This window comes from Syngnathus typhle, linkage group LG18 (assembly GCF_033458585.1).
Source record: "Syngnathus typhle isolate RoL2023-S1 ecotype Sweden linkage group LG18, RoL_Styp_1.0, whole genome shotgun sequence".
NCBI classification, from domain to species: Eukaryota; Metazoa; Chordata; class Actinopteri; order Syngnathiformes; family Syngnathidae; genus Syngnathus; species Syngnathus typhle.
Window position 1 is genome coordinate 7,956,514 of NC_083755.1, and position 25,292 is coordinate 7,981,805.

Here is a 25,292-nt window from a genome sequence, read left to right on the forward strand (position 1 = left end):
TGTTTTACACTAATAGGACATTGATTGGGTTTCACTAATTTATTTACCAAGACATAGTTAACCTAAAACAAGCTGTTGGCGCACATTAGCATGAGGCTTAGTCTCTCGGAAAGCGCTAACCGGAGTTCAACATTGACATTGACGGAGTTGGACATTAAAATACACTTACACTTCGTTGTCTTAACAAATAAACAATTTATCAGACATTGATAGGAGTGGGTTAATTGCCATTTTATGTTTTTTACACGAGAACGGTCGCTCACCTGACCGTCTCCGCCACAAAGCATAGATAAGTCTGCCGTCTTGTGGCGGATTGCGGTATTACTCCTAAATGACAAATGATTTTCTTCCACATATGAACTATATTTGGTTACTCTTTTTTTTTGTGTCTGGTGCTAAGTTCTATTTGTTGCAGGAATAAAAGAAAAAAGAAAAAGAAACAGTTGGATATTTGTTTCAGACAACAAACTAGGAGATCAAGCTGTATTTCGATTTTGGTGTTTCTAATTTAAAAAGATAGTCGAATACAGTAAGTGAGTCGTTTTTCCAGTTTTTAATATCTGCATCCAAAAGTAATATCCAATGGATATTAGCAAGGATTACTTGTTTATTGTCATGCTTAGATGTGGAAAAAATGTGTTCCCGGCTAAATGTCGACCTCAAGTGGGGAAAACGAGAAGTCGGCAATTTTTTATCGATATTGTGCAAAATAAGTATTTTTAAAAAATAAAGGAAATTTCTAATGTAATGATTTATATAAATTTTTAATATGTATGACGCTGATCAATATTTGTCTCAATGACATTTTTCCGACGTATTTTGTGCGTACCTATTAATTGGTGACGTCTTGACTGTGTTTCGAGTTTTCCTTTTGGACGAATCAATATTTTGTAATGCAGCAATAAATCCACCGTGCATTTGTTTTTATTTAAAATGTCTTTTGATAAATAAAAAAAACATCACTAGAAGCTACCGGAAATTAAATGATCGATTTAGAGTCAGCACTGTGACGCAGTATGCTATTTGATGAAGATGAATGCTATACGATACGTCATTAGTCTATTTAGACGGAAAAGGTGTATTTCTACTGTCTGGTTGATTAAAAATAAAGTATGAATGTATGTATTATACTATTTGTCAAGCGCCGGCTGGTTGCGTCTAAAGCTAAAATAAATGCTCGGAAAAGCCTCTGTTAGGCGTCACTCGATTGGTCGGTGAATATGAAAGCTCTGCAATGATTGGCCAGAGGGACAAGGCTCTTCTTTTTTTCTCGCGATTGTTTCCCGTGTGAGTTAATGGCTCCTCCTGCAACAGACAGAGACGGAGCTGGCTCTAGCGGCGTTACGGGGGGAGGCAGGAACACGGCGGAGAAAAACGGCCAATTGCAACCCAAATAGCAGCGGGATCTCTGTCGCAGTTGTCTCGCTGTAACCGGAGAGAGGCTGCCCGGGCGCTAGTGCAGGGCTGCGGGTTAAATTTAGACGCGCGTCGGCTCAGCTCGAGGACAGCTCTGTGTTTTTAACCAGCGACCAACTCCCCAGATGAACTCCGTCAGAGCCACCAACCGGAGACCCAGGCGAGTGTCGAGGCCGCGCCCGGTGCAGCCCGAGCGGAACAACGGGGACAGAGGTAAGCCAAGGCCCTTAAAAGCCGCGTCAAGCACGACGCACCCCACTCCCTCGTCCCCTCTGACGCGGGCACGGCGCTAGCGCCCAATCGCCTCCCGGTCTGTGCAGGAAAGACCGTGGTTTGGCTGTGTGTAGTCCAGGCCAGGCCGCGCTTTGTTTGGCTTGACTGTAGCGCGGCTAGGCTACCAGCTAGCGGAAGGTTGGGGGGGTTGTCTCCGCTTAACGTAATGCGTATGGAGCCAGACGGCCGACGAGATCGGCCCTCTTATCTCGGCCCGTGCTGAGGGGGAGAAAGAGGGCTGTCCTTTCCGGACCCCCTTGCCACGGTTGTTGTTTTTTTTGCCCCCTTTGCTGTCTCTCTCGCCGCATTCCCAGCTGTCACTAACGATTCCAAGGGTGTAAATCTGCAGCGTCCCGCAGCACTGCCAGCTTTGGGGTGGAACAAAAACATGAAGCAGCCGTCATCGGGGCGACGACGATCGGCTAACACTGCGCCAAAACCGTCGCACGGACACTGATGTATGCGCTTCTGCAACCGTGTCCATTTTGTAGGGCGGTTGGAAGACTTTCTGGCCCCTTTTTGCTTGCTTCCTCCCCCGTTCTGCGTACTAGCCACCGCCGCTGCTAGCTGCATTTGTTTACACCGCGGATTTGCCTGCTACGCACTTGGCTTTTGGAGGCTTTAGCCCGGCGTTCTATCGGCCCCACTTTCGTTGGCCTGCAGCACAGTCCCACTGTGCAAAATGAACGTGTGCGTTCTTGATCACCATGACAGTATTCGCAATCACAAGCAACCTTTGTCTGCATTACATGAGCGAGCCACTGTCAGCCAGCTCCATCCACCACGCTTAAATTGCACGTTCTGTCCCGATCAAACACTGCAGTTCATGTTCAGCCCTGCCCCTTTTGCCCCCCCCCCCCCCTTTTTCCCATCTATGTGCGTTATAACTACATTGATGATGTGTGCAGATGAGGAGGCTCCTGCAGCAGCCGCAGCAGAGATGGCTATTGAGGAGTCTGGTCCGGGAGCTCAGAATAGTCCCTACCAACTCAGGCGCAAGACGCTGCTCCCCAAGAGGAGCGCCGCAGCCTCCGCCGCTGCCTCCTCCTGCCCCAGCAAGGGCCTGATGGAGGTTTGGTCTTTTTCGTCGCAGCGTATGCGTTTCTGTGTGCTGAGCTGGAGCGTGTGCTTCTTCTGCAGGGAGCATCCACGTCCTCCACAGAGGCCTTCGGCCATCGGGCCAAGCGGGCACGCGTGTCGGGTAAGAGCCACGACTTGCCAGGTTTGTTTTTTTTAATCCAGTTGATTTCATTTGCGACATGGCTGTCGTTTTCCCCTCGCCCTCCTGACACGTCGCTGTGCTCCTTTTTCAGCAGCGCCAGCAGAACAATATCTGCAGCAGAAGCTGCCTGACGAGGTGGTCCTAAAGATTTTCTCCTATTTGCTGGAGCAAGACCTATGCCGGGCGGCGTGCGTCTGCAAGCGCTTCAGCCAGCTCGCCAACGACCCCATACTCTGGTCAGCAGATACCCCGGAGGGTTCGCCTTATTGGTTTAATGCGGGAGGCTGACGTATTCCTATTTTGACTTCTCCCAGGAAGCGTCTGTACATGGAGGTGTTTGAGTACACGCGTCCCATGATGCACCCCGAGTCAGGGCGCTTCTACCAGGTCAGCCCCGAGGAGCACGAACACCCCAACCCCTGGAAGGAGAGCTTCCAACAATTGGTAAGCAGCGCACGCCGTGCGACATTTTCGGAGTATGGCGGTCGCTGAGATGTTACCGTTAAGTTATGTTTCAGTACAAAGGTGCCCACGTCAAGCCGGGCTTCGCCGAGCACTTCTACAGCAACCCGGGCAGGTACAAGGGCAGGGAGAACATGCTGGTGAGTACTTGCACCTGTGTTTTTAGCTAGCATCCCAATACTTTTGACTGAAAAGGTTGGTTTTTTTTTTCTTCTTTTCTTCAGTACTACGACACCATCGAGGATGCCTTGGGCGGGGTGCAGGAAGCCCACTTTGAGGGGCTAATTTTTGTCCACTCGGGCATCTACACGGACGAGTGGATCTACATCGAGTCTCCCATTACTATGATTGGCGCAGGTATGCACTTTTCTCACGTCCCGACAGGCACGTTGACATTAACCTTGCCCTCGTCGCCCTCAGCGCCCGGGAAAGTGGCGGACAAGGTGGTGATAGAGAACACCAGAGATTCGACATTTGTCTTTATGGAGGGCTCGGAGGACGCGTACGTCGGCTACATGACCATAAAGGTTAGAGAGAGTGACAAATGATTTGCCATTACTCATAGTAGCAATAAAGAAAAAAGTTGACTATTTAGCTATTAAAAAAAAAAGACTATTTGTCTCACTCTTCATGGAAAGACTTGTCTTTCTCCCTTCTCAGTTCAACCCCGACGACAAGTCGGCGCAGCACCACAACGCGCATCACTGTCTGGAGATCACAGTCAACTGCAGTCCCAACATCGACCACTGCATCATCCGCTCCACGTGCACAGGTACGTCCGTCTGCGCTGCATTTCGAAAAGCTCCGTTTGCAAAACACTCCCTGATCGTCTGATCCGGCCTTCCAGTGGGTTCGGCCGTGTGCGTGAGCGGCCAGGGAGCGTGCCCGACCATCAAGCACTGTAACATCAGCGACTGCGAAAACGTGGGCCTGTACATCACGGATCACGCGCAGGTAAGCGCACCTTAGCTAGCTCAGGCCAAAGAAAAGTGCTAACGAGGACGCACGCGCCGTTTCAGGGCATTTACGAAGACAACGAGATTAGCAACAACGCACTGGCGGGCATTTGGGTGAAGAACCACGGCAACCCCATCATCAGACGCAACCACATCCACCACGGGAGAGACGTGGGCGTCTTCACGTTCGATCACGGCATGGTAAATAAGTTTTGCAGTCACTCGGATGGCCCTTGGCTTTTTTTGTCATTTCATGGTTTTGCGCCGTGCATTTCCAGGGCTACTTTGAGAACTGCAACATTCACCGGAACCGCATCGCCGGCTTCGAGGTGAAGGCGTACGCCAACCCCACGGTGGTGCGCTGCGAGATCCACCACGGCCAGACGGGCGGGATCTACGTGCACGAGAAGGGGCGGGGACAGTTTATCGAGAACAAGATCTACGCTAACAACTTTGCCGGCGTGTGGATCACATCCAACAGTGACCCCACGATACGGTAAGGGGTTCTTTTGGAGGCTCGCAAGGTTTTGAGCGGCCGGAATGGATTCATGGCATTTGAATTGATTGAAACAGGAAAAATGTGATGTTTCTGTCGCCAACGCAGAGGCAACGCCATCTTTAATGGCAACCAGGGGGGCGTGTACATATTTGGCGACGGGCGGGGCTTGATAGAGAGCAACGACATCTACGGCAACGCCCTGGCGGGAATCCAAATCCGCACCAATAGCTGCCCCATCGTGCGCCACAACAAGATCCACGACGGACAGCACGGCGGCATCTACGTGGTAAGCGTCGCCCTTTGTTTTTTTTAATTCCATTTTTGCGCCTGAGTTTGTCGTAACGCTAAATAAACACTGATCGACCGGCAGCACGAAAAGGGCCAAGGGGTGATCGAGGAGAACGAGGTGTACAGCAACACGCTGGCCGGCGTCTGGGTGACCACGGGGAGCACCCCCGTCTTGCGCAAGAACCGCATCCACAGCGGCAAACAGGTCCCACAAACGGCACACTGGCAAACAAAAAATCGTTTTGGTCAGAGTGCAATAACTCAATGTCGCCACTTGGTGGTGCTATTACATTGTGCTTTAGGAAAGGATTTCGAATTGTTGTTTGCCATGTCGTAGGTGGGCGTGTATTTCTATGACAACGGCCACGGCGTGCTAGAGGACAACGACATCTACAATCACATGTACTCCGGTGTCCAAATAAGGTAACTTTTAGATGATCAATAGAAGCTGCATGCATAAAAAAAAAAAGCTAACCGAGGTTTTCCAAGTGGACAAGCACAAAGCTATTTGCAGGATGTGCTTTCTGGATGTAAACGTGACTTAATGTGATTTGCTTGCACTCGCCAGGACGGGCAGCAACCCAAAGATCCGGCGCAACAAGATCTGGGGCGGACAAAATGGCGGTATTTTGGTCTACAACTCAGGTCTGGGCTTCATCGAGGACAACGAGATCTTCGACAACGCCATGGCGGGCGTGTGGATCAAGACGGACAGCAACCCCACGCTGAGGCGCAACAAGATACACGACGGCAGAGACGGCGGCATTTGCATCTTCAACGGAGGGAGAGGTACGGTCGCAACGTCGCGCGACACGTGCGTTCGCGCTGCAAACACTTATCGCGTGCGCGCAGGTCTGCTGGAGGAGAACGACATCTTCCGCAACGCTCAGGCAGGCGTTCTGATCAGCACAAACAGTCACCCCATCCTGCGCAAGAACCGCATCTTTGACGGCTTCGCCGCAGGTCACAATCACAAAGGGCCGAAAGCGGGCGGTTGCAAATGTGTCCCGCTCAAAGCGGCTGTCCTCCCGCCAGGTATCGAGATCACCAACCACGCCACCGCCACCCTAGAGGGCAACCAGATCTTCAACAATCGATTCGGGGGTCTTTTTCTGGCGTCGGGTGTCAACGTCACCATGAAAGGTAGAAAGTCAAAAACACAAAGGTCCAGTTTCCCGTCATAAATCTTCATGTGACTGTTGTTAGACAATAAGATCAACAACAACCAGGACGCCATCGAGAAAGCGGTGAGCCGAGGACAGTGCCTGTACAAGATCTCCAGCTACACCAGCTACCCCATGCACGACTTCTACAGGTGAGGAGAGCAACTTTGGTCGTCTCGTCTATCCCTAGCGCACTTGACAACGGCGTCTTGTCGCGCAGGTGTCACACTTGCAACACGACAGACAGGAACGCCATCTGCGTCAACTGCATCAAGAAATGCCACCAAGGACACGACGTGGAATTTATACGGCACGATAGGTGAGGCCACGTCGACTGTTTTTCTGCACTTGAATTTCACTACATTTTTTACAACCCCCCCGTTCCAGGTTTTTCTGCGATTGCGGCGCGGGCACATTGTCCAACCCGTGCACGCTGGCGGGCGAGCCCACGCACGACACGGACACTCTGTACGATTCTGCGCCGCCTATCGAGTCCAACACGCTGCAGCATAATTGAACAAGAGCGACGGGACTGGCGGCATGATATCGCGCACACATACACGCAGAATTGCCCCCCCCACCACCACCACACCCCCTCCCCTTGCACCCGACCCCATAGAGACGCTAAGATGTGCGGTGCAGAAGTCCAGGCAAAGCTCCACTAGGGGGAGGCAGAGGAAAGACTGAAGCGATTCCTGTGTGTATGTGATTTTTGTGTGGTGTGGAGCACTTCTGCTTTTTTTTTTAAGAAAAGGAAAAAAAGGATGGGGGGAAAAAAAAGACATTATGATCAGTGGATTTTAATTCAATGCTTTATCATGTAGTTTTGTATTTCCAAGCAAAAAGCTGACTGTATTTGAATGTCTTTTATTTTATTATATATTATAATTATTATTTCTTCGGTTAGCGTCCTGTCCCGTCTCATCCCTGTCTAAGCGGCTGCAGACGCTCCCTGGCGAGCCAGTGCGCAAGTTCTTTCTGTGAAAGAGAATCTGGTTTAAACACTAAAGAACCCTCTCTGTGTTTGGGCTTGATTGACAGGTGGGGCCACTCCGCCCACTCTTGTACAAATGTGTCTAACGTGTGTGTGCGTGTGTACAGTTTGATGCAGTCAGTGTTTTGTGGAGAGGGTTCCAATAAGATGTGTCGGAGCTCTTTTTTTTTTTTTTTTTTAAACTGGACCCCCATGAGTTGATCTGCAGCCCCCACCCTTCCTCCTTGAATCGCCCCCCAAGTGTATCGTGGTGACTGTGGCTCCTCATGCAGCCTGAATCGTATGCATGTACCATAACATCTAGACTTAATATATTGTGAAGTATTCAATAACCATTATGTAGTTGGATTTTTTTTTTTTTTTTTTAAAGGGGGGGTATACTTTTTTCCTTCTTTCTTTGGAAGGTAAAACAAAAAAGAGAAACGGGAAACTGGCCATTTCTAAGAAAATAAAACTTTATTAGAACTGAGGAGTCTTTTCTTTGTTATATGTAGGTTTTCCGGAATTCCTTCCGCTTTCGTGTTCATAATACTGACTAAAAAAAGGACCCACATACTAGTTTAATTGAAAGGCAACTTTTTCTTTTTTTACTAAAACTGAACAGCATTTTTTTCTTGTCTAGTTGAGCCCGCTGCAAAGGATTTGTTAAATTGCTAACGCTTCAAGTGGCAAAATGTCACCAATGTCACAGCTAAAATTGGATTAAAATGCATCAAAATGTTTTTGAAGTGTAAGTCAGATGACCTTGCAGTAACAAAGCTTTTATTGACAAAACTGTACAACATACTGTAAAAGTGTTTCAACGAAACGAAGATTACCCAAAGGGTGGTTAAAAATTGCTTTTCTTTTTATCCGGTGCAAATACGATTCTTTTTTTTGTTTTGAACAAATAAAAATTTGGTAGCTTTTAATCTTCTGTGACAACAAATATTTGGTCTGAATAGAAAATTAACAAAACTTCGGATTTGTTTTTCTTCAAACTAAATAAACTTCTACCTTTTCATCCAAAGGAAAACTTCGTCTTAGGGACTCCAGAATTTAGTGTTGTGTTGGAGGGAATTATCTCCACTGAGTTTTTCTTTTAATTTTTTTTCTTTCACCCAAAACAGAATAAAATTGTGCTTCGAATGAAAAGGAACACTAAAAATCTATATGTATTTTTCTAAAACTTTTTTTTTCCTGTTTAAAAACAATAGTAATTGGGTTTTGGAAGAATTCTATTTATTTATATTGTTGCATGTTAGAGGAAAATTCAAAAAGGTGGATCTAGTTTTTGCGCAGGTGACTTCAAGCGCGCGTTTAAGACGATCAAGACGTGACGGGAAGCGAGCGCGCCAGAAGCTCGGCGACGTACGAGTTGTTTTTGGCGAGCAGCGCCTCCTTCATGCGGCTCAAGGCCGCCCTCACCTCTTCCTCCGTCATGGCGTCGGCTGGAAGAGACTTGGCTTCCTCAAGGAAGTCTCGGACCAAGTCTTCCCCGACCTGACGGGAGAAGACGGACGACGGTCGTGAGGCATCGTTTCGTGCCTGCGTTGCCACGACAAAAAGTCGTTTTGCGGGGGAATCGCCAGAGATGGAATTGTATGGGCCGCAAAATTTGGATTGGTTGTATTTTTTGACAGATCTTATTTTTATCATTTTCATTACAACTATTTTTTGAAAAAATATGCACAGCTTGTGGCATTTAGGGGTTCACACTAATTATGTTTACCTGGCGTCTGAAGGGTTTCGTTTTTCCTCAAAATGTTTCCTGGCATCGCTTACCTGTTTGTCGCCGCGTCGTCTCTTGGCCTCGGGCTCGTCCCCCGTCGCAGACGCCGACTCCTGAAACTCCTCCAGCTCCTTTGCCTTCTCCTTCGCCATGGCGACCACCAATGGTGGGAAACAAGCCAACTCAGCCACGTGGATGCCAAAACTTTGGTCGCATACACCTGCAAGTGTACGCACACAAACGCTATTAGTTGGGGGAACGTAGACAACATTAAATTAAAAACTGAACAACTTGCCTTTGTTGCCGTTTTTTTTTTTTCTAGTCAGAGCTGAGCGTCAAACTATTCAGGTTTAACAAAGAAAAACTCAAGGCAGTTGCAATTCTTAAAGACCGCGTCTGACCCTTTTAGCCAGCGTACCACTCTTGTGTCAGCAGTGAACCGCATGTGGTGCATCGATTTGCTGAAGGGGCCCATGCGAACAATAGAGCACTGTGATAAGCGCTTGGTTCCGTTCGATCACGCACAAAATGTACACAATCTCACCGCAAGGAAATTAAGAATAACCATCTGGAACAGAGAGGGAAAAAAAAAAAAAACATTCCTGAGTTTGTGGCTTTTTCTTCTTAGCCTCTCTGCCCTGCTGTCACTTGTGGACAGTTAGGCTGAATAATTAATCAAATTCAAATCGACTCAGTGTAGTAAAATGCAATTTTTAAATACCCAAGCCTCCTCCCCCCTTCTTCATTTCTGTCAGGTAAGTCATGTACATAGATTTTCTTTTCCCCTCTTTAGTTGCCAACTGACCTGGCTTGACTCTGTAGAGCATGGTGAGCGTATTGTCGGATGTCAAGGCCGTGACGTGCAGGTTGTGCACGGCGGGCAGCTGCGCCGCCAGCGCCGTCAGCTCGTGGAAGTGCGTGGCGAATAGACAGAAGCAACCAATCTTGGCAGCGATGTGCTCGCTGATGGCCCAGGCCAGGCCGTAGCCGTCGTAGGTCGACGTGCCGCGGCCTAGCTCGTCCACGATGACCAGCGACTTCTCCGTGGCAGAGCTGCGGGGCAGACGTTTGATCTCAGGGTCGGGCACGATGGGGCCGCTACGAGACGGCGAGGTCCTACCGCAAGATGGCCGCCGTCTCCAGCATCTCCGACAGGAAGGTGGACACTCCCTTCACCTGGCTGTCTCCTGCCCCGACCCGGGCCATGATGCTGTCAATCACGCTGAGCTCCGCCTCCTCGCATGGCACAAAGCAGCCGATTTGCGCCATCAAAGCGATAACGCCAACCTGACGAATGAACGTCGACTTTCCGCCCATATTTGGTCCTGCAAGTAAAGATATATATTTTTTTCCAAAACTATTAGTGCACAGGTGGAAATGCCAAACCATTTTTTGGATCGTGGATAATGATGTAGCCAAACGAGCACTAATCTCCATCCGCTCACCAGTGACAATGTAGAAGCTCTTCTCCCCCTGCACGAAGGTGACGTCGTTGGGTATGAAGCAGGTGTCGGCGTCCGCCTCCATGCAGGGGTGGCGCGCCTGCCGCAGATGCAGGCGGCGGGGGCCGTCGGAAAGCAGGCGCGGACGCACGTACGGACCGGGGGCTGACACCGACACTGTGGCAAAGCTGACCACCGCGTCCAGCAGCGCCACCACCTCACCCAGTGTCTGCAGAGGATCTGCGTAGCCTAGTTGGGGGAAAAGAAAAAAAGGCTAATCATCATAAATTGTATCGTGACAATATACTTTAGAGCTGTTAACTGAATGATGTATGTATATAATACCTTAATAATGTATGAAAGCTTTTTTTTAATTGTAATTTTGAAAATTACATTCTAAGACAAGATGTTGGTTCGAATTTAATGAATTGTTCAGCCCTTATTTCTGGGAACCTATTTTTGCTTGAACAATAAAAATTAACTAGAAAAAAAATGGACTTTCTTTCATCAAGTTGAAGACACTGAGGGCTCTTTGTACCATGCGAGCACATGCTACTAATCACCTACCTGAGGCGATGTTGATTATCTCTTTGACAATAGCGTTTTGTGCTTCCTCATACTTCGCCCTGCTGCTCCCGTAGTCCTCGTTGAGCGCGCTCAGCTTGCTGAGGACACACGTCGGGGGTCAGCTAAAGACCCGCACCCACACACACACACACACACCCGAACACACACACACAGACAAACTAACCTGTTAGTGAAGCGGACACCGTTCTTCTGCACATCCAGTGTGGTGAAATTCTTGTTGTTTCTCAGGCTTTTCTCCTCCTTGCAGGTGACGCGCAGGTAGAAGCCCAGCACGCCGCTCGAATCCAACTTCACCGTCTTGCCGGCCTCCAAACCTGAAGAATTTTAAAGTGATTTGACTCCCCGGCAGGTGCCCACCACACACGCGTGTCAATCGCATTCCCGTGACCACACCTAACTCTCTGGCAGCAGCGTTGAGCACGGCCTGCATGCTCTTCTCCAAGGCGTCCATCTCCTCTCGCAGCTCACCCAAGACGGGATCAAACGAGGCTTTGATCAGGAACTCATGGTGTTCCACCTACAAGAGGGTTCAAACGATATTGTCACGAGGATTCGCGATTTGTTTGGACCGGGTTATGGCGAGGCCGAGTAAATCGTTCACGCAGTGATACACGCAAATCTTTTCAATCAAAACAGATTTTCCGATTCAAACGGGTTTTAGTTCTGCTTCTAATCATTACCATCCACGCCTTGATTTGATTATATTCAAAAGTGTGAGAAAGCCACACCTGGTTCATGTCCAGGGTGGACTCGATCATCTCTTGGTACTTGCTGAAGTCGGCCTGCAGGTCCCTGAGGGGGGAGATGAAGACCGCCTCAAGCAGGACCTGGTGATTTCCTAGGAAACAAACACCCATTCAGTCTGTAAAGGAGTGAATTGTGAAAACATGACACATTCATGACATACTCCCCCATTCCTTTACTATGTTTCCCCTCAAGAAAACATAAATGATCATCATGGGACATTGAAAGATGAAAAAAAAAAGCTTTGTATGATAGTGTCCTTGACGTGTATGTAGGACATATGAAAAAAAAAAAAAAAAAAGAGGCCAATTGAGCGATTTCCCACAGACAGTTTGGTACCCGAATGGCTGTCCAGGGCGGTGACGAGCGCGGGGATCTGGTCGACGGCTCGGTGCACACGGTAGCAGTCCTGCAAGGTGGCGTTCCGGCGATGGAATTTCTTGGCCAGCCGCTGGAGGTCGGGGAAGCGGCGCAGAAGGTCGCCCTGGCACGTCTGCCTCAGCTCTGAATCGCACACCAAACTTTCCACCAGGTCGAGTCTGCACGTCGGGAAAATCGCGTGAAACATCATGTTGTGTCATTTTATGCCACTTTTTTTTTTTTTTATGTGTCAATATAATACCTCTCCTCGATTTTTGTTTTGTCAAGGAGCGGCTGCTTGATCCACTGGTGGACCAGCCGCTGGCCCTGAGGTGTGCGACACTTGTTCAACAGTCGTGCCAACGAGTGAGCCCCGCTGGTGTCGTCGGGTGCACTCTGCAAAAAGGCAAAAGTGTCACCAAGGAGCTAAAAAAAAATAACACAATCATGTCAGCGAGTCTTTCAGCCCACCTGGAAAAGGTTGAGCGCTCTGACAGCAGCATTATCCAGCCTCATGTAGTGCCCCAGCTCCAATTCGGTCAAGCTGAAGGAGTTGAAGTTGGACTCGTCAGAGAGCAGCTCCAGGTAGCGCACCACCGCCGCCAAGCAGGCCACGGCCACCTGCCAGGGAGAGGAGGGATTTATCACACGAGGTTACGTTAAAACTAAAGTGAGCTGAATCATGAATTAGTAGGAAAGACAGATTTGATTACTTTATTGCAAGTTCACAAATTCCTGTCAATATAAATTGGATGTTTTATGCGAAGGACACAACCGGGACATTTCTTCCGCTCTCACCTGTTTGTCGAGCTCCGGGAGGGTGTTGCTGGCCAGCGTCTCCCCCCGTTTGGCTCTCAGCAGCTTGTTGAGGTCCTGGACCAGGTCCCTGCTGCTGAACTCGGTCCGCTTCCTGTCTGAGACCAGCACACCACCGCGCTGCACCACCTGTAGCAACCCAAGCAACTGCAATTTTTTTCTGCTCTCTTTTTTTCATTTATTTTCCCAAATGTCAACGGACACATTTATCTTTCACTTTTAATGGGAAATGAAAGAGAGAGCGAGACAAACCTCACGCAGCTTGACGCCTTCTGCACTGCGGTCCCCCTGAACGAGGAGACACTCTTTGGGGCCGATCTGTACGAGCAGCGATTCCAGGTTGGAGAAGACCTCGTTGTCAGGGAACTCGCACACGCCCATGGTGCGTTGCGTCGCGTCCACGTAGCCTACGCCGACCACGCCAGAGGCAACGCGCACGGCCGCCACTCCCGCGCAGCCTTCCACGCCGTTTCCACTGCCGAATAGGATCTCCTCAAACTGGGTGAGGTTTCCTGGAGAGGCCTACAGGGAGCGGCACACATCACAACAATATTTAATCATGCTAGATTATATTATATTAGGTCTTGTTGGACTTGACAGGTGTATGATTAGACAGCAATAAGGGACATAGTGATAAATTCATTCTGTGAGCAAATTAAACTGTCAAGCAGACACATTCAAAGCTTTATACAATATTGTAATGTATGGCACGCTCGTGTAAATTGACAAACCTTGAAGTCAATTTTCCAGTCATGCTCCTTGCTGCTCTTGCTGTGGTTCCTGTACACCTCGACTCGGTACTGCCTGAAAAGGAGCAGGTCCTTCGCAACAGCCTCAAAGTTGAGCTTGCTCAGAACCACACTTTCCAACTTACGACTGCCTGGCAAGCGAAACATGTCAAAGTTAAAAAACGACAATGTATATGATGTGGCTACCTGATGCTAAACTACGCCTAGCATAGCTAGCTTACCAGAGCCCAGGTGCTTAATAACGCCGTTCGTCTTGAAAACCTCTTTCGCGACGAATACGGCGTCTTTCCCGTGAACCATATAGTAGTCGCTACGGTCGAATATGCGGAAAGTTGTGTCCGGTTTCTCCGGCATGGAGAAGTAGAAGCTGAGGAAGGCGTGCTCGGACGCGCTGTCCATGGACAGGTTCTGCTTCGGCTGAACAGCCATGCTGGAATCTCCCGCCTCTGCACACGACTCCAGAAAGGAAGTGACGTATACGTTTTGGGAGGTTTCTTTTTTTTTTTTTTTTTTTTTTTTTTTTTAACCTTGAATTGGATCTCGCGGGTAGACTACATATTTTGTTTTAAGAACTAAATTATTTTTGTTACTTTTTATCGTCCTGTCCGATAACTCTAAAAAATGACGTCACGTACATTTCCGGTTAGCAAACTGCACAACATGTAAACAAACCATAAGATTAGCAAACTGGATTGGATGTGTCACAGATATCTGTAATGCAGTTTTGCCTTTGCTTAATGCAAGTTTTAATGGACAAGTAATCCCTTAAATTGGCTGATTTGCAATGGAATCAAGTTCATTGTGACCGTCTACGTTTTTACATGCTCAGACCTTTCTTTCCTAGGTCATGAATAGTTCTCAGAAAACTGACATTCAATTGGTTGCCTTTCCTTCCGTTTCACCTATGGAAAAAAAAAAACTTGTTTTCAAGCTGAGAACAATCCCCACAACAAAAGAGTCCGTTGTGCAGAGGAGATTAAATAAAACGTGAAAAATCATCCTTGCGGCCATGGCCAATGCTTCGCTGCCGCCCTCATTCTCGAGAAAGTGGCAAGAATTGTTGCCTGTCCGATCCAGGCAAGAAAAAAAAAAAGTATTATCATGAGAGTGTTGCACACATGTGAATGTTTGTGTCGTTGTGCGTGTGTGGAAAATGCAATCGCTTCTTTTTTATCATTTTTCCTGGAAATATTGTGACGCCAAACGTCATGAGGCACACAACGTGTCAATCAAACATGTCCTCTGCCGGACATTAAGAAATGTCATCGGTGATGCGCTGAGTTTTGTGTGAAGGAGCATGTCATGTGTGCCACCATAGGCTTGACGACGAAAGATCAAATCTCTTTGGGAAACGTTTTTCAAAGAATCAGCAAAGACAAAGACACGGAGAGGATGCAGCAGCTTTTGAATGTCTGCTGTAGTGAGTTGATGATTTCAATCGTTTCGTCATACATTTTAATTTTCGGTGCCTATTCTACACGTGTACGACCGTGGCTACATGGAAAGTTTATAAATTGAGTACACATGAAGAATAGTACTAGTACTACCTCGTGTAAAGTCATAATGGCTGTTGTGTATTCCAAACCTCTTGTGCAACTAAAAATAGTTAGCCCACAAATTGACAGGCACATTAATAAAAACTGCACAGTCAAAAGGTAGCGTTATATAGCCGACAATAGACAACAGAAATGTGTCAGTAGCCGATGGCTGTGTCATGAAGCCATCACATGAGCAAGGTCTAGCAAATCTACAAATTCCTCCTTCACAATCATCATTCTAATCTTCACCCTGCGATTTTACGACTACTGCATGGCGTAACTTTTGATTGAGGTCACCATGGAAGTCCTCATCGTAATTGCAGCGTAGTGCGTCAGTTTGTTTTAAGTTGCCAAGCCTCACTATCAACTTTTAAAAGGTGTCACATGCAGAAATGAAAATTGCCATTGAGAACAAACTCTCAATTCAAGTGTTGTTGGTTGACACTAGTGTAGGGATTTTTTAATATATATATATGCAATACTATATATATATATATATATATATATATATATATATAAATTGTTTTTTCATATTATTGTTGTTATTATTTTTATTTTTGACATATTTTACTTTGCATGTGATCCAAATTTGACATGGTATTATTGTATAAAGTTTCTTGCCATTTTAATTGTGACGTAAAGCACTTTGCGTCATTACATTTGGAATCAAATTTGATTGAATTTGCACGTTTCCACGGGAAGTCATGCGCTTTTGGCGCGCGCGCGTGTGGCCCTTGTGTGTGCGCGCGAGTGCGCGTTACAGATCGATGACGATACAGCTTGTGTCAAGTGATGGGGAAGGCAATGGGGGCGTATTGGGTAACGTGTCGGATGCAGTTTGGAGGGGGATGATGCCCCCTCGGTGGCTTTAAAAGGGAGAAGCTTCTGGACGTTAAAGCATTGGAACCACAACGCTCCATCATCATCCTCCATTCTCATCATGAACGGCCACTGCAACGGTAACGCGAGCGACGTCGCCGCGGAGGAGTTCCACTGCAACAACGGCTTCCCCGAGGTGAGCGTCAAGAAGGCGGTGGTGGTGGCGGCATCGGCTCACCGCAAGCTCCACGAAGGCTCCCGCAAGGAGGAGGAGGAGGAGGTCCAGTGCCGACTGCCTGCCCTGCAGGCCGCCTACAGCAGCATCCTGCGGGAGCTCGGCGAGGACGTCGACCGCCAGGGTCTGCTGCGCACGCCGCTGCGCGCCGCCAAAGCCATGCAATTCTTCACCAGGGGCTACCACGAGACCGTGGAAGGTGAGAACATCAATATTACGAAACTCTTTCAAATGCAACACCAACAACATCGTTAAAATGAGTGATCTGGGTTTGGATTGTTGCACCGTTTGCATGTAACCCATTGCATCATTTCACTTTTAAGACCAACAATTTTGCATTATTTGCATCATTTGAGAACAATCAATTCCTGTCAACATCCGACACAGTGAACGATGGCTTCAACTGTACTGAATTGGGACAACAAAAATATCACGTAACGCTATGTCGCTGCCTCGCCAGATGTGCTGAACGACGCCATATTCGACGAGGACCACGACGAGATGGTGATCGTGAAGGCCATCGACATGTTCTCCCTGTGTGAGCATCATCTGGTGCCCTTTTTCGGGAAAGTGAGTTCCCTCGGGATGCAGCGACAAGGAGAGTCTTGTCTTTGGTTCTGCTTTGGGAGTCGGCTGATTTTCTTTTTGTCTTTGTCTTTGCAAGGTCCACATTGGGTATATTCCCAACAAGAAAGTGGTGGGCCTTAGCAAGCTGGCGAGGTGATTAAAAAAAAAAACACACCTACATGATTTTTGTGCGATCGCTGTGACCTAAACACTACAATCTGATAATCATTGACTGAATGTGATGAGCAAAAAAAGTTCTTTTCTTTGCAGGATTGTGGAGATCTTCAGTCGAAGGCTTCAAGGTGAGACACAATACCGGTGTACCCCATGTTGTGCAATGAAAAATGATTTGAATGTAATCCCGATAATGTTAGATGTAAAATAACTAGAGAAAATATATATAAATAAAAAGTAATTTTGTCTTTTTTTTTCTTAGTTCAAGAGCGTCTCACCAAGCAGATTGCCATGGGATTATCCAACGCGCTGCAACCCAAAGGCGTGGCCGTGGTGATCGAGGCGGCGTAAGTATGAGCACGCCGACATACACACACGCGAACATCCTGTTTGACTGGCGACTGTTTTGCACGCAGGCACATGTGCATGGTGATGCGCGGCGTGCAGAAGATGAACAGCCGCACGGTGACCAGCTCCATGTTGGGGGTCTACATGGAAGACCCCAAAGCCAGGGAGGAGTTCCTGTCCCTTACCCAGCATTGAGAAGATGGGAAGGCGGATTCATGAACAAAACAAAAACACCATACATCAAAGCTTGAAGAATTTTGTTACTGTGATTCCAAGTGCCTTTTTTCACCATTGAAATATTTAATATTTCTAATCAATATGCAATTATTATTCACTGATATGTTTAATGTTCATTGTAACAAGTGCAATTATTGTGACTTTTCCTACCCTGACGGGAATTTCATTGCTGCTTGTGCAAAATGGTACTGTTAAAACCTTTTCTCACTTTCGTATTATTATGCAATTGTAATTCTGTTAGTCGCAATCCACGTCTTTGTAATATACAGCTTTTGTAAGATATACACACTGTGTGGCGAGGAAGAAAGAAGAGGGCTGAGCGAGTGAGTTTTGCTTTTTTGTCATTTGTAGCATTTCTATTGATTAATATTTACCCAAATAAAAAGAATACAAATACTGCCAGAATTATGTTTGTGGCCATTTTTATTTACCTCTGTTCGACTAAAGGAGACACAGTAAAATATAAATCATATCCTATACACACAAAAAATGGAAAAGTACAACTGAGCGCAATGGGAATTACAGTTGAAAACTAGATGGCTGCATTGTGACTATCACACTGGAATTTGGAGTTGAAAGCGTTCAAGGGTGTCCTGAGGGAACCTTGTTGGGTTCAGGTGACCAACGTATGACATCCGGCAAGGTCACACTGACGTCTGCTTGTAGTTGGTGGTGTCGAGAACCTTTTTCCCGCACATGGCACAGATTCCTGAGGACAGCGCAGAGATGAGCATGTGAGCCGGCCGCACATACAAAAACCTCCCTCCGGGGTGTTGTTTTAGGAAATATCTTTGATGGGATACAGTCGGCACAATGTGGCGCTTGTTTGGAGTCATATTTCACAGTGTGCGCACACACAGCCTTAGTGAGCGTGTGATCGCAGCGTCAGTTGACAGCATGTTGCCTGCCATTTGGATCGCCACCATGTTAAGGACAGGACCCAATTATTACGGTCATCCCGACTGTTAACATTTGGATTTCTTTTCAAGTTGAGGGAATAAAGGAGAGATTGTGGTTTGAAAATGTCATTTCCAGCATTCAGACCAAAAGCCATTATTCTCCCACAGGCAAATAAAAACGTCCGTGAGAACCTGTGCAGAGCGGCGACCAACCTTTCTTGTAAGCGCAGCCTTGGCAGTAGTGCGAGCCCGACTGATGGACGGAGCTCTTGCAGATGCGACACGTGGCGAAGCCCGTCTTGCCGTACGGGTCAAACCTGAAACATGCGCGTAAGTATCTTGGCGTAAACAATATGATATGATATGAAATTGGTGACCTGATGCTCACCTGGCTTTCTTTGACGTCAGCAGCTTGTTTTCGTTACGCTTGCGGCCTCCGCTTTCTGGAACAAAAAAGACAAATATTTTGCACTGCATTGCAGTGAGGCCCCGTTTACAGCATAAATACACCAGTAATTGACACTCATCCACCTAAAATGATTGTAATTACTGTAGATTTTGCTTTTGAATGTCATTGTCAGTTGCGTGTGAGTGGAGAGGGTGCATACGTCATGAATCTTGAATTAATTTCAAGGCAATATTCCCCGCCACTCCATGTAACTCGAGAGCATCAGTGTGGAAAATGAAGTGATGTGTGTGTCATGTGCATGGAAGGAACACAATGCTTTTCTTTTAATTAGCTACCTATGACGTATTTGAATTAGCATGCTGTGCCAACAGTGGAACAACGTCCATTCGATTTTTCAGCATTTGATTAGTGAAGCGCATCCAACTTATTTACACATTATATTCCTCATTTTAATATGTACAACCTGAGACTTGGTGAGGGTTTTAAGGTCAAGTACAAAAGTTGAATGGAAAGAACCTACGAAAAAGCCTACGAAATCATATACTTTTTTTTCCACATATCTGTTAATATTTGCGTTATGTCTCCAATTATAAAAACCAAGTCTGCATATACATTTTACAACCTTTTCCCTGACTGTGTAAACGTCCTCTTACCGATCGTATTCCGTGCTCCATCCTTCCAAGTGTCAGGGGTGATAACTCGACCGAGCTTCTTCTCGCCTAAGACAATATAGGTCACACGGGCTGAGATGTTTAATAGTGATTTTAGTACATAAACAAACACAATTTTAGCTAGCAGACATTTTAGCACAGGGTAGCGCGTCATTCGTGAAAACAAACAATATGAATACAGATGATCGTTTACGGTATACTTACACTTTTCACAGACCATATTGACCTTTTATATGGGGCGATATTTGGTGTTTTATGTGGTGAAAATAAAACACAAACTCGCTAAAGGCCGAGACTTTACAGACGCTAGCTAGCTGCGGGGGATGTTTGTAAACATCCGGTCATTGATGACGTAACACATCAAATCGTGCGAGATTTCGAAAAGTGATTGGTTGTCAGCAGTTCAAGTCCGAGTTTAAAAGCAATTTATTTTTTGTAGCTTTTGTATTTAATCCAATCATTATTTATATTTAGAAATTAGAAACGTGCAATGTAGCGGGATACTACCGGTTCTAGATGACGTGTGGGCGGGGATTTGTTAACGTCATAGAATTATGAAATGTGATTGGCTGTTAATAGGCTTTTTTAATTTTCTTATCTTTTAGTACTTTTTCCAATAATTATTTCCTTGAACATGAATTAAAATGTATTACTAATGTAGCATATAAATTCGACAAAAGAAAAGAAAATACATGAATATGAACTTCTGGTACTTGATGACGTCGACTCATCAGATTGGTCAAACGCTACGGTCTTCACTGTGACTGGCTGACAGAACTATGAGCAACCTCATATTTACGGAAGTGATGCACAGCAATCGATGGACATTTCGCCACTGCTCAGTCGCGCTTTATTCTCTCTTTTAAGATCTTAATTAAACTATTTTCGTTAAGCGCCATGTGGGACCACGAAATTCGAGCCATGGTGAGCACCCACGCCATCATAGCCGCCTCGATCCTCGTAGCCACTGTTGTACCTGCGGCGCTCGTCCCAGATTTCTCTATATACGGTACCCACCTGGTGTGGCTCTACTCTGTGTCCGGTGCCGTTGTCGCCGTCAGCGTCGCCATATTCTGGCTTCTCGGCATCTCGCCGCCGACCAGGAAGCATTCCTTGGGATACAAGGTTAGAGAACACTGTTAAAGGGGTTTATTGTGAGCATGCTTGCTTGTCAGACTGTCAAAATACAGAAATGATCAAATAAGTAAATGATTTTCTTTTCTTTGTGCAGCTGTCCAGGTTGTTTCGTTCCTGTTTGTACTTCTTTCTGTCCTGCTTGTTCTTCCACACCGTAGTGTTTCTCTACGGAGCTCCCCTGATTGAGTGAGTAAAATAGACTTAATTCAACAAAACTTCAGTTAGAGTAGAAACTAATTATTAATTTCCAATTTCTTGTCATGTCCGCTTTCCAGCTCAGCTTTGGAGACCTTTTCTCTAGCGGTGCTGTTGTCCTCTCTCACCACGGTTCGGTGTCTTTGTGTGCTTGGACCAAACGTCCAAGCTTGGATCCGGGTCTTCAGTCGCCACGGGTAACGAGTTTTTTTTTAGTTAAGCCCTTTTTTCCATTCATTTTCGGGGCTTTATGTGGCCTGCAAAAAATCGAATTCTGTGAGCTTCAGCCTTTCCGCCACTAGATGGCGGCAGCAGACTTCACAACATCCAGCCATTTTCATTCACTTCATTGTTTTGTTGTTTTTTTTCCGAGTTGACCCAAGTCAAGGTACCACTTTATTTGGATCCTTGTGTTAGAAATGTCTGCCTTTCCTTTGCAGAGCAATGTCTGTTTGGGACACTTGCCTCCAGATCACGGTAGCCTTGACAGTGTTGGGTGCCTGGATGGGAGCCTTCCCAATACCTTTGGACTGGGACAAGCCTTGGCAGGTTAGCACATGGGGGACAATTAAATTAAAAATGACCTTAATAGGATGCTTTAATGACCTTACCTGCTAACTTATCAACAGGTTTGGCCGATATCCTGCAGCCTGGGCGCCATGTTGGGCTACCTTTCGGGCCTGGTGGTGGCGCCGATGTGGATTCATTACAACCGTAAGCAGCTAACCTACAAGTGCAAATGATGGACAAGCCTGATTTTGCAGTCACAGCAGGTGCAGTCCTTTCCCTTTTTCCTGCTATTTATTTGAATTCCCGACGCCAATGTGCTATGAGCCACCTTGTTTTTGTCGTGTCGTTTTTACATGAATTAAAAAGCATTGCTTTAGTCTTTGAACCCTCTGATCTGCTGACTCACCACATTCAAAGTCGCAATGTAGAGACGATGCCGACCCCAAGTAAAGTATTTTGGAATCGATTTTCTGCTCAAGACTCATAAGGGAGCGGTCAATGTGGCACGCAGACGTACTCTGCTATTTCGTAGTTCATGAAGGTGCCGTGATGAATGCTGTTCTTTTTTTAAAGCGCCATTAATCTCCCCCTCCCCTTGGGCCCCCATGTCGGCATTTCATTTTTAAGAATGTTCATTCCAAATTCTAACACGGACTAGTAACCCTGACTTGAAGTCCTAATACGACTCATGGCATTTGGTGATCTTATTTTTCCTTTCCACTTGGGTGCGCCTGTCCATTTTGCCCCATGTTTGAACTCTCAGATGCGGAAAGGGAAGAAAATTCCAGATGCCCCTGCCAACATCAATCAGTCAATTTGACCATGCTTCAAATCTAATCTGACCACAAGCCATTTGATCCATCAGGGGTATTTTTTGTAGCGCGAGTACACGAGGGGACGTCACATCATAAAGGCGTTATGATTGATGGATTTGTGGACAGGCGTCTCCGCTGCCTCGTTGCATGCGGGAGAACGTTATTCATTCATTATGTTCCGGGGGCGAGTCGAGGTGATTTGTCACTCCTTAGTGTAGCAGCCGGATGGAGTGCGTGGCCTTGGTTTTTCTGCAGACCTTATTTTTCTTCTTTTAATAGCAAACGTGAGTCTGGTGATGTCAGTTTTACTTTGGATAATTCAATTGGGTGGACATGACCCACAAAAAGAGTCTCAAGGACCCAGGTGCAAAAAAGATAAAGGAAGTCTGCCATTTTGCTTTGAAATGGACATTTTAGGATTATTACGGTCCTTTCTGGGCAGTCTTCAAATTTTGAAAATTCAGCAAATTTGGTCGTCAAGTCTATCAGGAGTAGAATCACCGAAAAGTAATGAGATGCTAAAGATACAGCAAGTCTGCCACTTTATTCCGAAACAGACATTTCCAGAAAATCCAAAGACAATATTCTTTGCATGAACTGCCAAGAGGTACATTTGCCTAACACTGCATCCAAGAGAGCCTCAATCTTGTATCATCACAGCCCACTTGAGCAGTCTTGTTTTGTGGTAACAATGGCTCCTTTTGTTATGCTCGCCAGGAGAGCTGCATGACAACATGTTTGCCGTGCGGTAACACGACACTCCAACTGTTAATGAAGCACGGCGGGCGAGTGCACGCAGGAAGCAAACATGGGAGAAGGGGGTGGAGGGGTGAGACAAGACAGCGGAGTGTGAGATGACATCTTTTTCAAATGGAGGATGGGCAAAACGCATCAAATGGGATGTGTAACCTCGCTTGGCGTCTTCTGGCTCACTTCCTGCCCTAGTATGAAACATCCATTGATTCCACTTAACCTTTGTCCTCATGGCTGCTTACGTGTTCTTTGTCCATAATAACTCCATTTCTGTTGGAAGCAAAGCGGAGGAATAGCCAAATAGATGAATAAAAAAAGTGACATTTGCATGACGTGAGGCGAGCAGGCCATGTTTACAGAGGACTAAGCTGCTACAGCGGAGACCACCTGTTGTTCTAAAGCTGCGTCGCATGACCTCGCCAGAAGATCAATACGAGCGCATCATGGCTGAGGGCCTGCTTTAAACTTGTCGATGAGAGAGAAGGGATCATTTCGGCATCCTGCCCGACATGACAGGCTGCACAAAACCATAAATGCCCCCAAATAGGAATGAACCATATGACACATAAGGAAACAATCCCCTTAAAATTTATTCAATTGAATCTCTTTTTTTTTTGTACAAAAGAAAATGTGACAATTTTTTGTTCGTGCAAGATAAATTGTTATTTTTGACATTTCCAAGAAACGGGAAAATGGAGGCTCATTGTTGGGTTGACATGTCACAACGCCGTTTCCAGCAAGTAGCAGACCACGCGGAACCGAGTCTCCGGATGAAATAGGTGGCGAAAAAGTGTCAAGTGAAGATTAGGTTGGGTGGCGGCGGTCACTTTCTGGGCTGGGCGGCCATGTAGAGTGCCACCAGGCAATAGAGAGCGCCCCCTACGGTTAGGGCCATGGTGGTGCGGTACAGCAGCCTGTCGGGGACGCCGCGCTTCAGGTGAATGGGGATGCCGTCCGATTTCTAAAATACAAAAAGAAAAAACCCTGAAAAGTTTCTTGGCTTGAATAAAAGATAGTTGCTGCAATTACGAAAACATCAATACGCTAATTACTCTTGCGTTATTGATCCCGCCGTGCTGTTCCGTTCCTCCCGGTGGTGAGGTGGTGATTGATTCGCCAAGGCCAAATCGAAGGGAAAAGTGTACCGAAATGTGTTGCTTTTTGAAAAGAACATTACCTGGAATATTCTCTGAAGGTCGGGCACCTTGTTGGCCCCCAAGTATTCCACCACCGGTTTTGCTTCTGACACCACTTTGGTGGGCGTGGCAAAAATCAGGGATGATGATTCGGCTGGTGCTGCTGGCCTCAAACCCTGCACAATGAATCAAAACCAGTAAGCCACCCAAAATGGCTGCGATATGGAATTTAGGCCACATGATCCAAGCCAAGTGCTGGCATTTGTGCGCCTGAAATAACATCGCATGACCTGCCTGGCAAAGGTGATAATTACACTGTGCGAGAACGCCAAGAAAGGTGCTAAGATGCAACAACTTCCCAGCACGCAGACCTCCAGCTAACCTGTGGAAATAGGATTTACTATTTCCCACCTCAAGTTTGAGTACTTCTTGATAGGTGTAGTTATTCGACCTACTGTGCAACATTCAATTTAGAAAGTAGTCCAAATATGTTCATTGCAAGAAACCACGCCCCCAAATACACGAGTATACAACAAGCACATTTTGATTCCTCCTTGTTGGATTTACCATATGTTGCCTCGGGCTGAATTTTTTAAATGCATCCTAAAGGGATCAAACATAAAGTTAATTGTGCTATTTCACCCAAATTCAACGCGTGTGAGTTTCCTTTTAGTTATTACACAGGGTGGATGGAAGACGAAGTTGCATTTTACGCAAGCATGGAAGCAGGCGAGCACGGCGCCATGAAGGTCACCGCAACAGTCACCGTCCTTCTTTTGAGTCTTGCACCGATTTTAAATCTCACCTGGGGGGCGTAGGCCGTCGACGAAGACCCCGCCAGCTTCTGTGTGATGCCGCTAAATTTGTAGTACATTTTTGATCGTAGGGGAAAATAACACACGGACACACTGGTGACGACACAACCAGCCGGCGAAAAGGGCTTCCTGCTCCGGGCGTCGAGGGGAAATGACGTTATAGTCAGCTGACTCCTTCCTGCTTTTCTCATTGGAGGGCTGGCAAAAAATAAAAATATTGAATCAATTTAGGATTAGTTTTGATAGTTTAAAAATATTGATTCAATTTAGGATTGGTTAGTATAGCTAGAAAAAAATATAAATATATTGTGCAGTCATTTGCCTAATAATCGTCCAATGAAAATATATTTT

At 46.5% G+C, this 25,292-nt stretch overlaps 6 protein-coding genes across 10 annotated transcripts; 3 read left to right on the plus strand and 3 right to left on the minus strand.

Annotated features, from left to right (window-relative positions):
• Window positions 1-1,282: 1,282 nt before the first annotated feature.
• fbxo11b (F-box protein 11b) lies at window positions 1,283-7,742 on the plus strand. Of its 4 annotated transcripts, none has more exons than XM_061304860.1 (21): window positions 1,283-1,629; window positions 2,598-2,761; window positions 2,830-2,911; window positions 3,003-3,147; window positions 3,226-3,355; window positions 3,430-3,513; window positions 3,598-3,730; window positions 3,794-3,900; window positions 4,034-4,145; window positions 4,221-4,327; window positions 4,393-4,530; window positions 4,608-4,825; window positions 4,934-5,114; window positions 5,199-5,321; window positions 5,454-5,539; window positions 5,685-5,905; window positions 5,969-6,079; window positions 6,152-6,259; window positions 6,323-6,431; window positions 6,500-6,598; window positions 6,667-7,742. In XM_061304860.1, exons 1-21 carry the CDS (start codon window positions 1,542-1,544, stop codon window positions 6,794-6,796), a joined length of 2,676 nt encoding a protein of 891 aa, XP_061160844.1. In that variant the 5' UTR covers window positions 1,283-1,541; the 3' UTR covers window positions 6,797-7,742. The 4 variants fall into 4 exon arrangements, with proteins under 4 accessions (XP_061160844.1, XP_061160845.1, XP_061160847.1 ...); XM_061304861.1 differs by having other exon boundaries at window positions 3,006-3,147; XM_061304863.1 differs by having other exon boundaries at window positions 2,830-2,890.
• msh2 (mutS homolog 2 (E. coli)) lies at window positions 7,617-14,134 on the minus strand. Of its 2 annotated transcripts, none has more exons than XM_061304859.1 (16): window positions 13,905-14,134; window positions 13,666-13,814; window positions 13,187-13,456; window positions 12,917-13,063; window positions 12,590-12,739; window positions 12,381-12,514; window positions 12,098-12,297; window positions 11,743-11,852; window positions 11,408-11,531; window positions 11,178-11,328; window positions 10,994-11,091; window positions 10,430-10,675; window positions 10,105-10,309; window positions 9,790-10,037; window positions 9,038-9,204; window positions 7,617-8,755 (listed from the first exon to the last, which is right to left on the minus strand). In XM_061304859.1, the coding sequence occupies exons 1-16, from the start codon at window positions 14,110-14,112 to the stop codon at window positions 8,582-8,584; spliced, it is 2,781 nt and encodes a 926-aa protein (XP_061160843.1). In that variant the 5' UTR covers window positions 14,113-14,134; the 3' UTR covers window positions 7,617-8,581. The 2 variants fall into 2 exon arrangements, with proteins under 2 accessions (XP_061160843.1, XP_061160842.1); XM_061304858.1 differs by having other exon boundaries at window positions 7,617-8,800.
• A 1,716-nt stretch (window positions 14,135-15,850) lies between these two features.
• On the plus strand, window positions 15,851-17,999 carry gch2 (GTP cyclohydrolase 2). Its single transcript, XM_061264903.1, has 6 exons — window positions 15,851-16,474; window positions 16,736-16,845; window positions 16,940-16,995; window positions 17,113-17,144; window positions 17,279-17,363; window positions 17,433-17,999. Exons 1-6 carry the CDS (start codon window positions 16,162-16,164, stop codon window positions 17,557-17,559), a joined length of 723 nt encoding a protein of 240 aa, XP_061120887.1. The 5' UTR covers window positions 15,851-16,161; the 3' UTR covers window positions 17,560-17,999.
• Window positions 18,000-18,006: 7 nt separating this feature from the next.
• cript (cysteine-rich PDZ-binding protein) lies at window positions 18,007-20,033 on the minus strand. The gene is made up of 5 exons (XM_061264904.1): window positions 19,785-20,033; window positions 19,563-19,628; window positions 18,889-18,943; window positions 18,714-18,817; window positions 18,007-18,310 (listed from the first exon to the last, which is right to left on the minus strand). Exons 1-5 carry the CDS (start codon window positions 19,798-19,800, stop codon window positions 18,246-18,248), a joined length of 306 nt encoding a protein of 101 aa, XP_061120888.1. The 5' UTR covers window positions 19,801-20,033; the 3' UTR covers window positions 18,007-18,245.
• Window positions 20,034-20,364: 331 nt separating this feature from the next.
• pigf (phosphatidylinositol glycan anchor biosynthesis, class F) lies at window positions 20,365-23,766 on the plus strand. Its single transcript, XM_061264693.1, has 6 exons — window positions 20,365-20,705; window positions 20,812-20,903; window positions 20,993-21,109; window positions 21,353-21,461; window positions 21,542-21,685; window positions 22,955-23,766. Exons 1-5 carry the CDS (start codon window positions 20,478-20,480, stop codon window positions 21,653-21,655), a joined length of 660 nt encoding a protein of 219 aa, XP_061120677.1. The 5' UTR covers window positions 20,365-20,477; the 3' UTR covers window positions 21,656-21,685; window positions 22,955-23,766.
• On the minus strand, window positions 23,561-25,091 carry LOC133142984 (cytochrome c oxidase subunit 7A-related protein, mitochondrial). The gene is made up of 3 exons (XM_061264694.1): window positions 24,932-25,091; window positions 24,168-24,302; window positions 23,561-23,951 (listed from the first exon to the last, which is right to left on the minus strand). Exons 1-3 carry the CDS (start codon window positions 24,998-25,000, stop codon window positions 23,814-23,816), a joined length of 342 nt encoding a protein of 113 aa, XP_061120678.1. The 5' UTR covers window positions 25,001-25,091; the 3' UTR covers window positions 23,561-23,813.
• Between the last annotated feature and the right edge of the window lie 201 nt (window positions 25,092-25,292).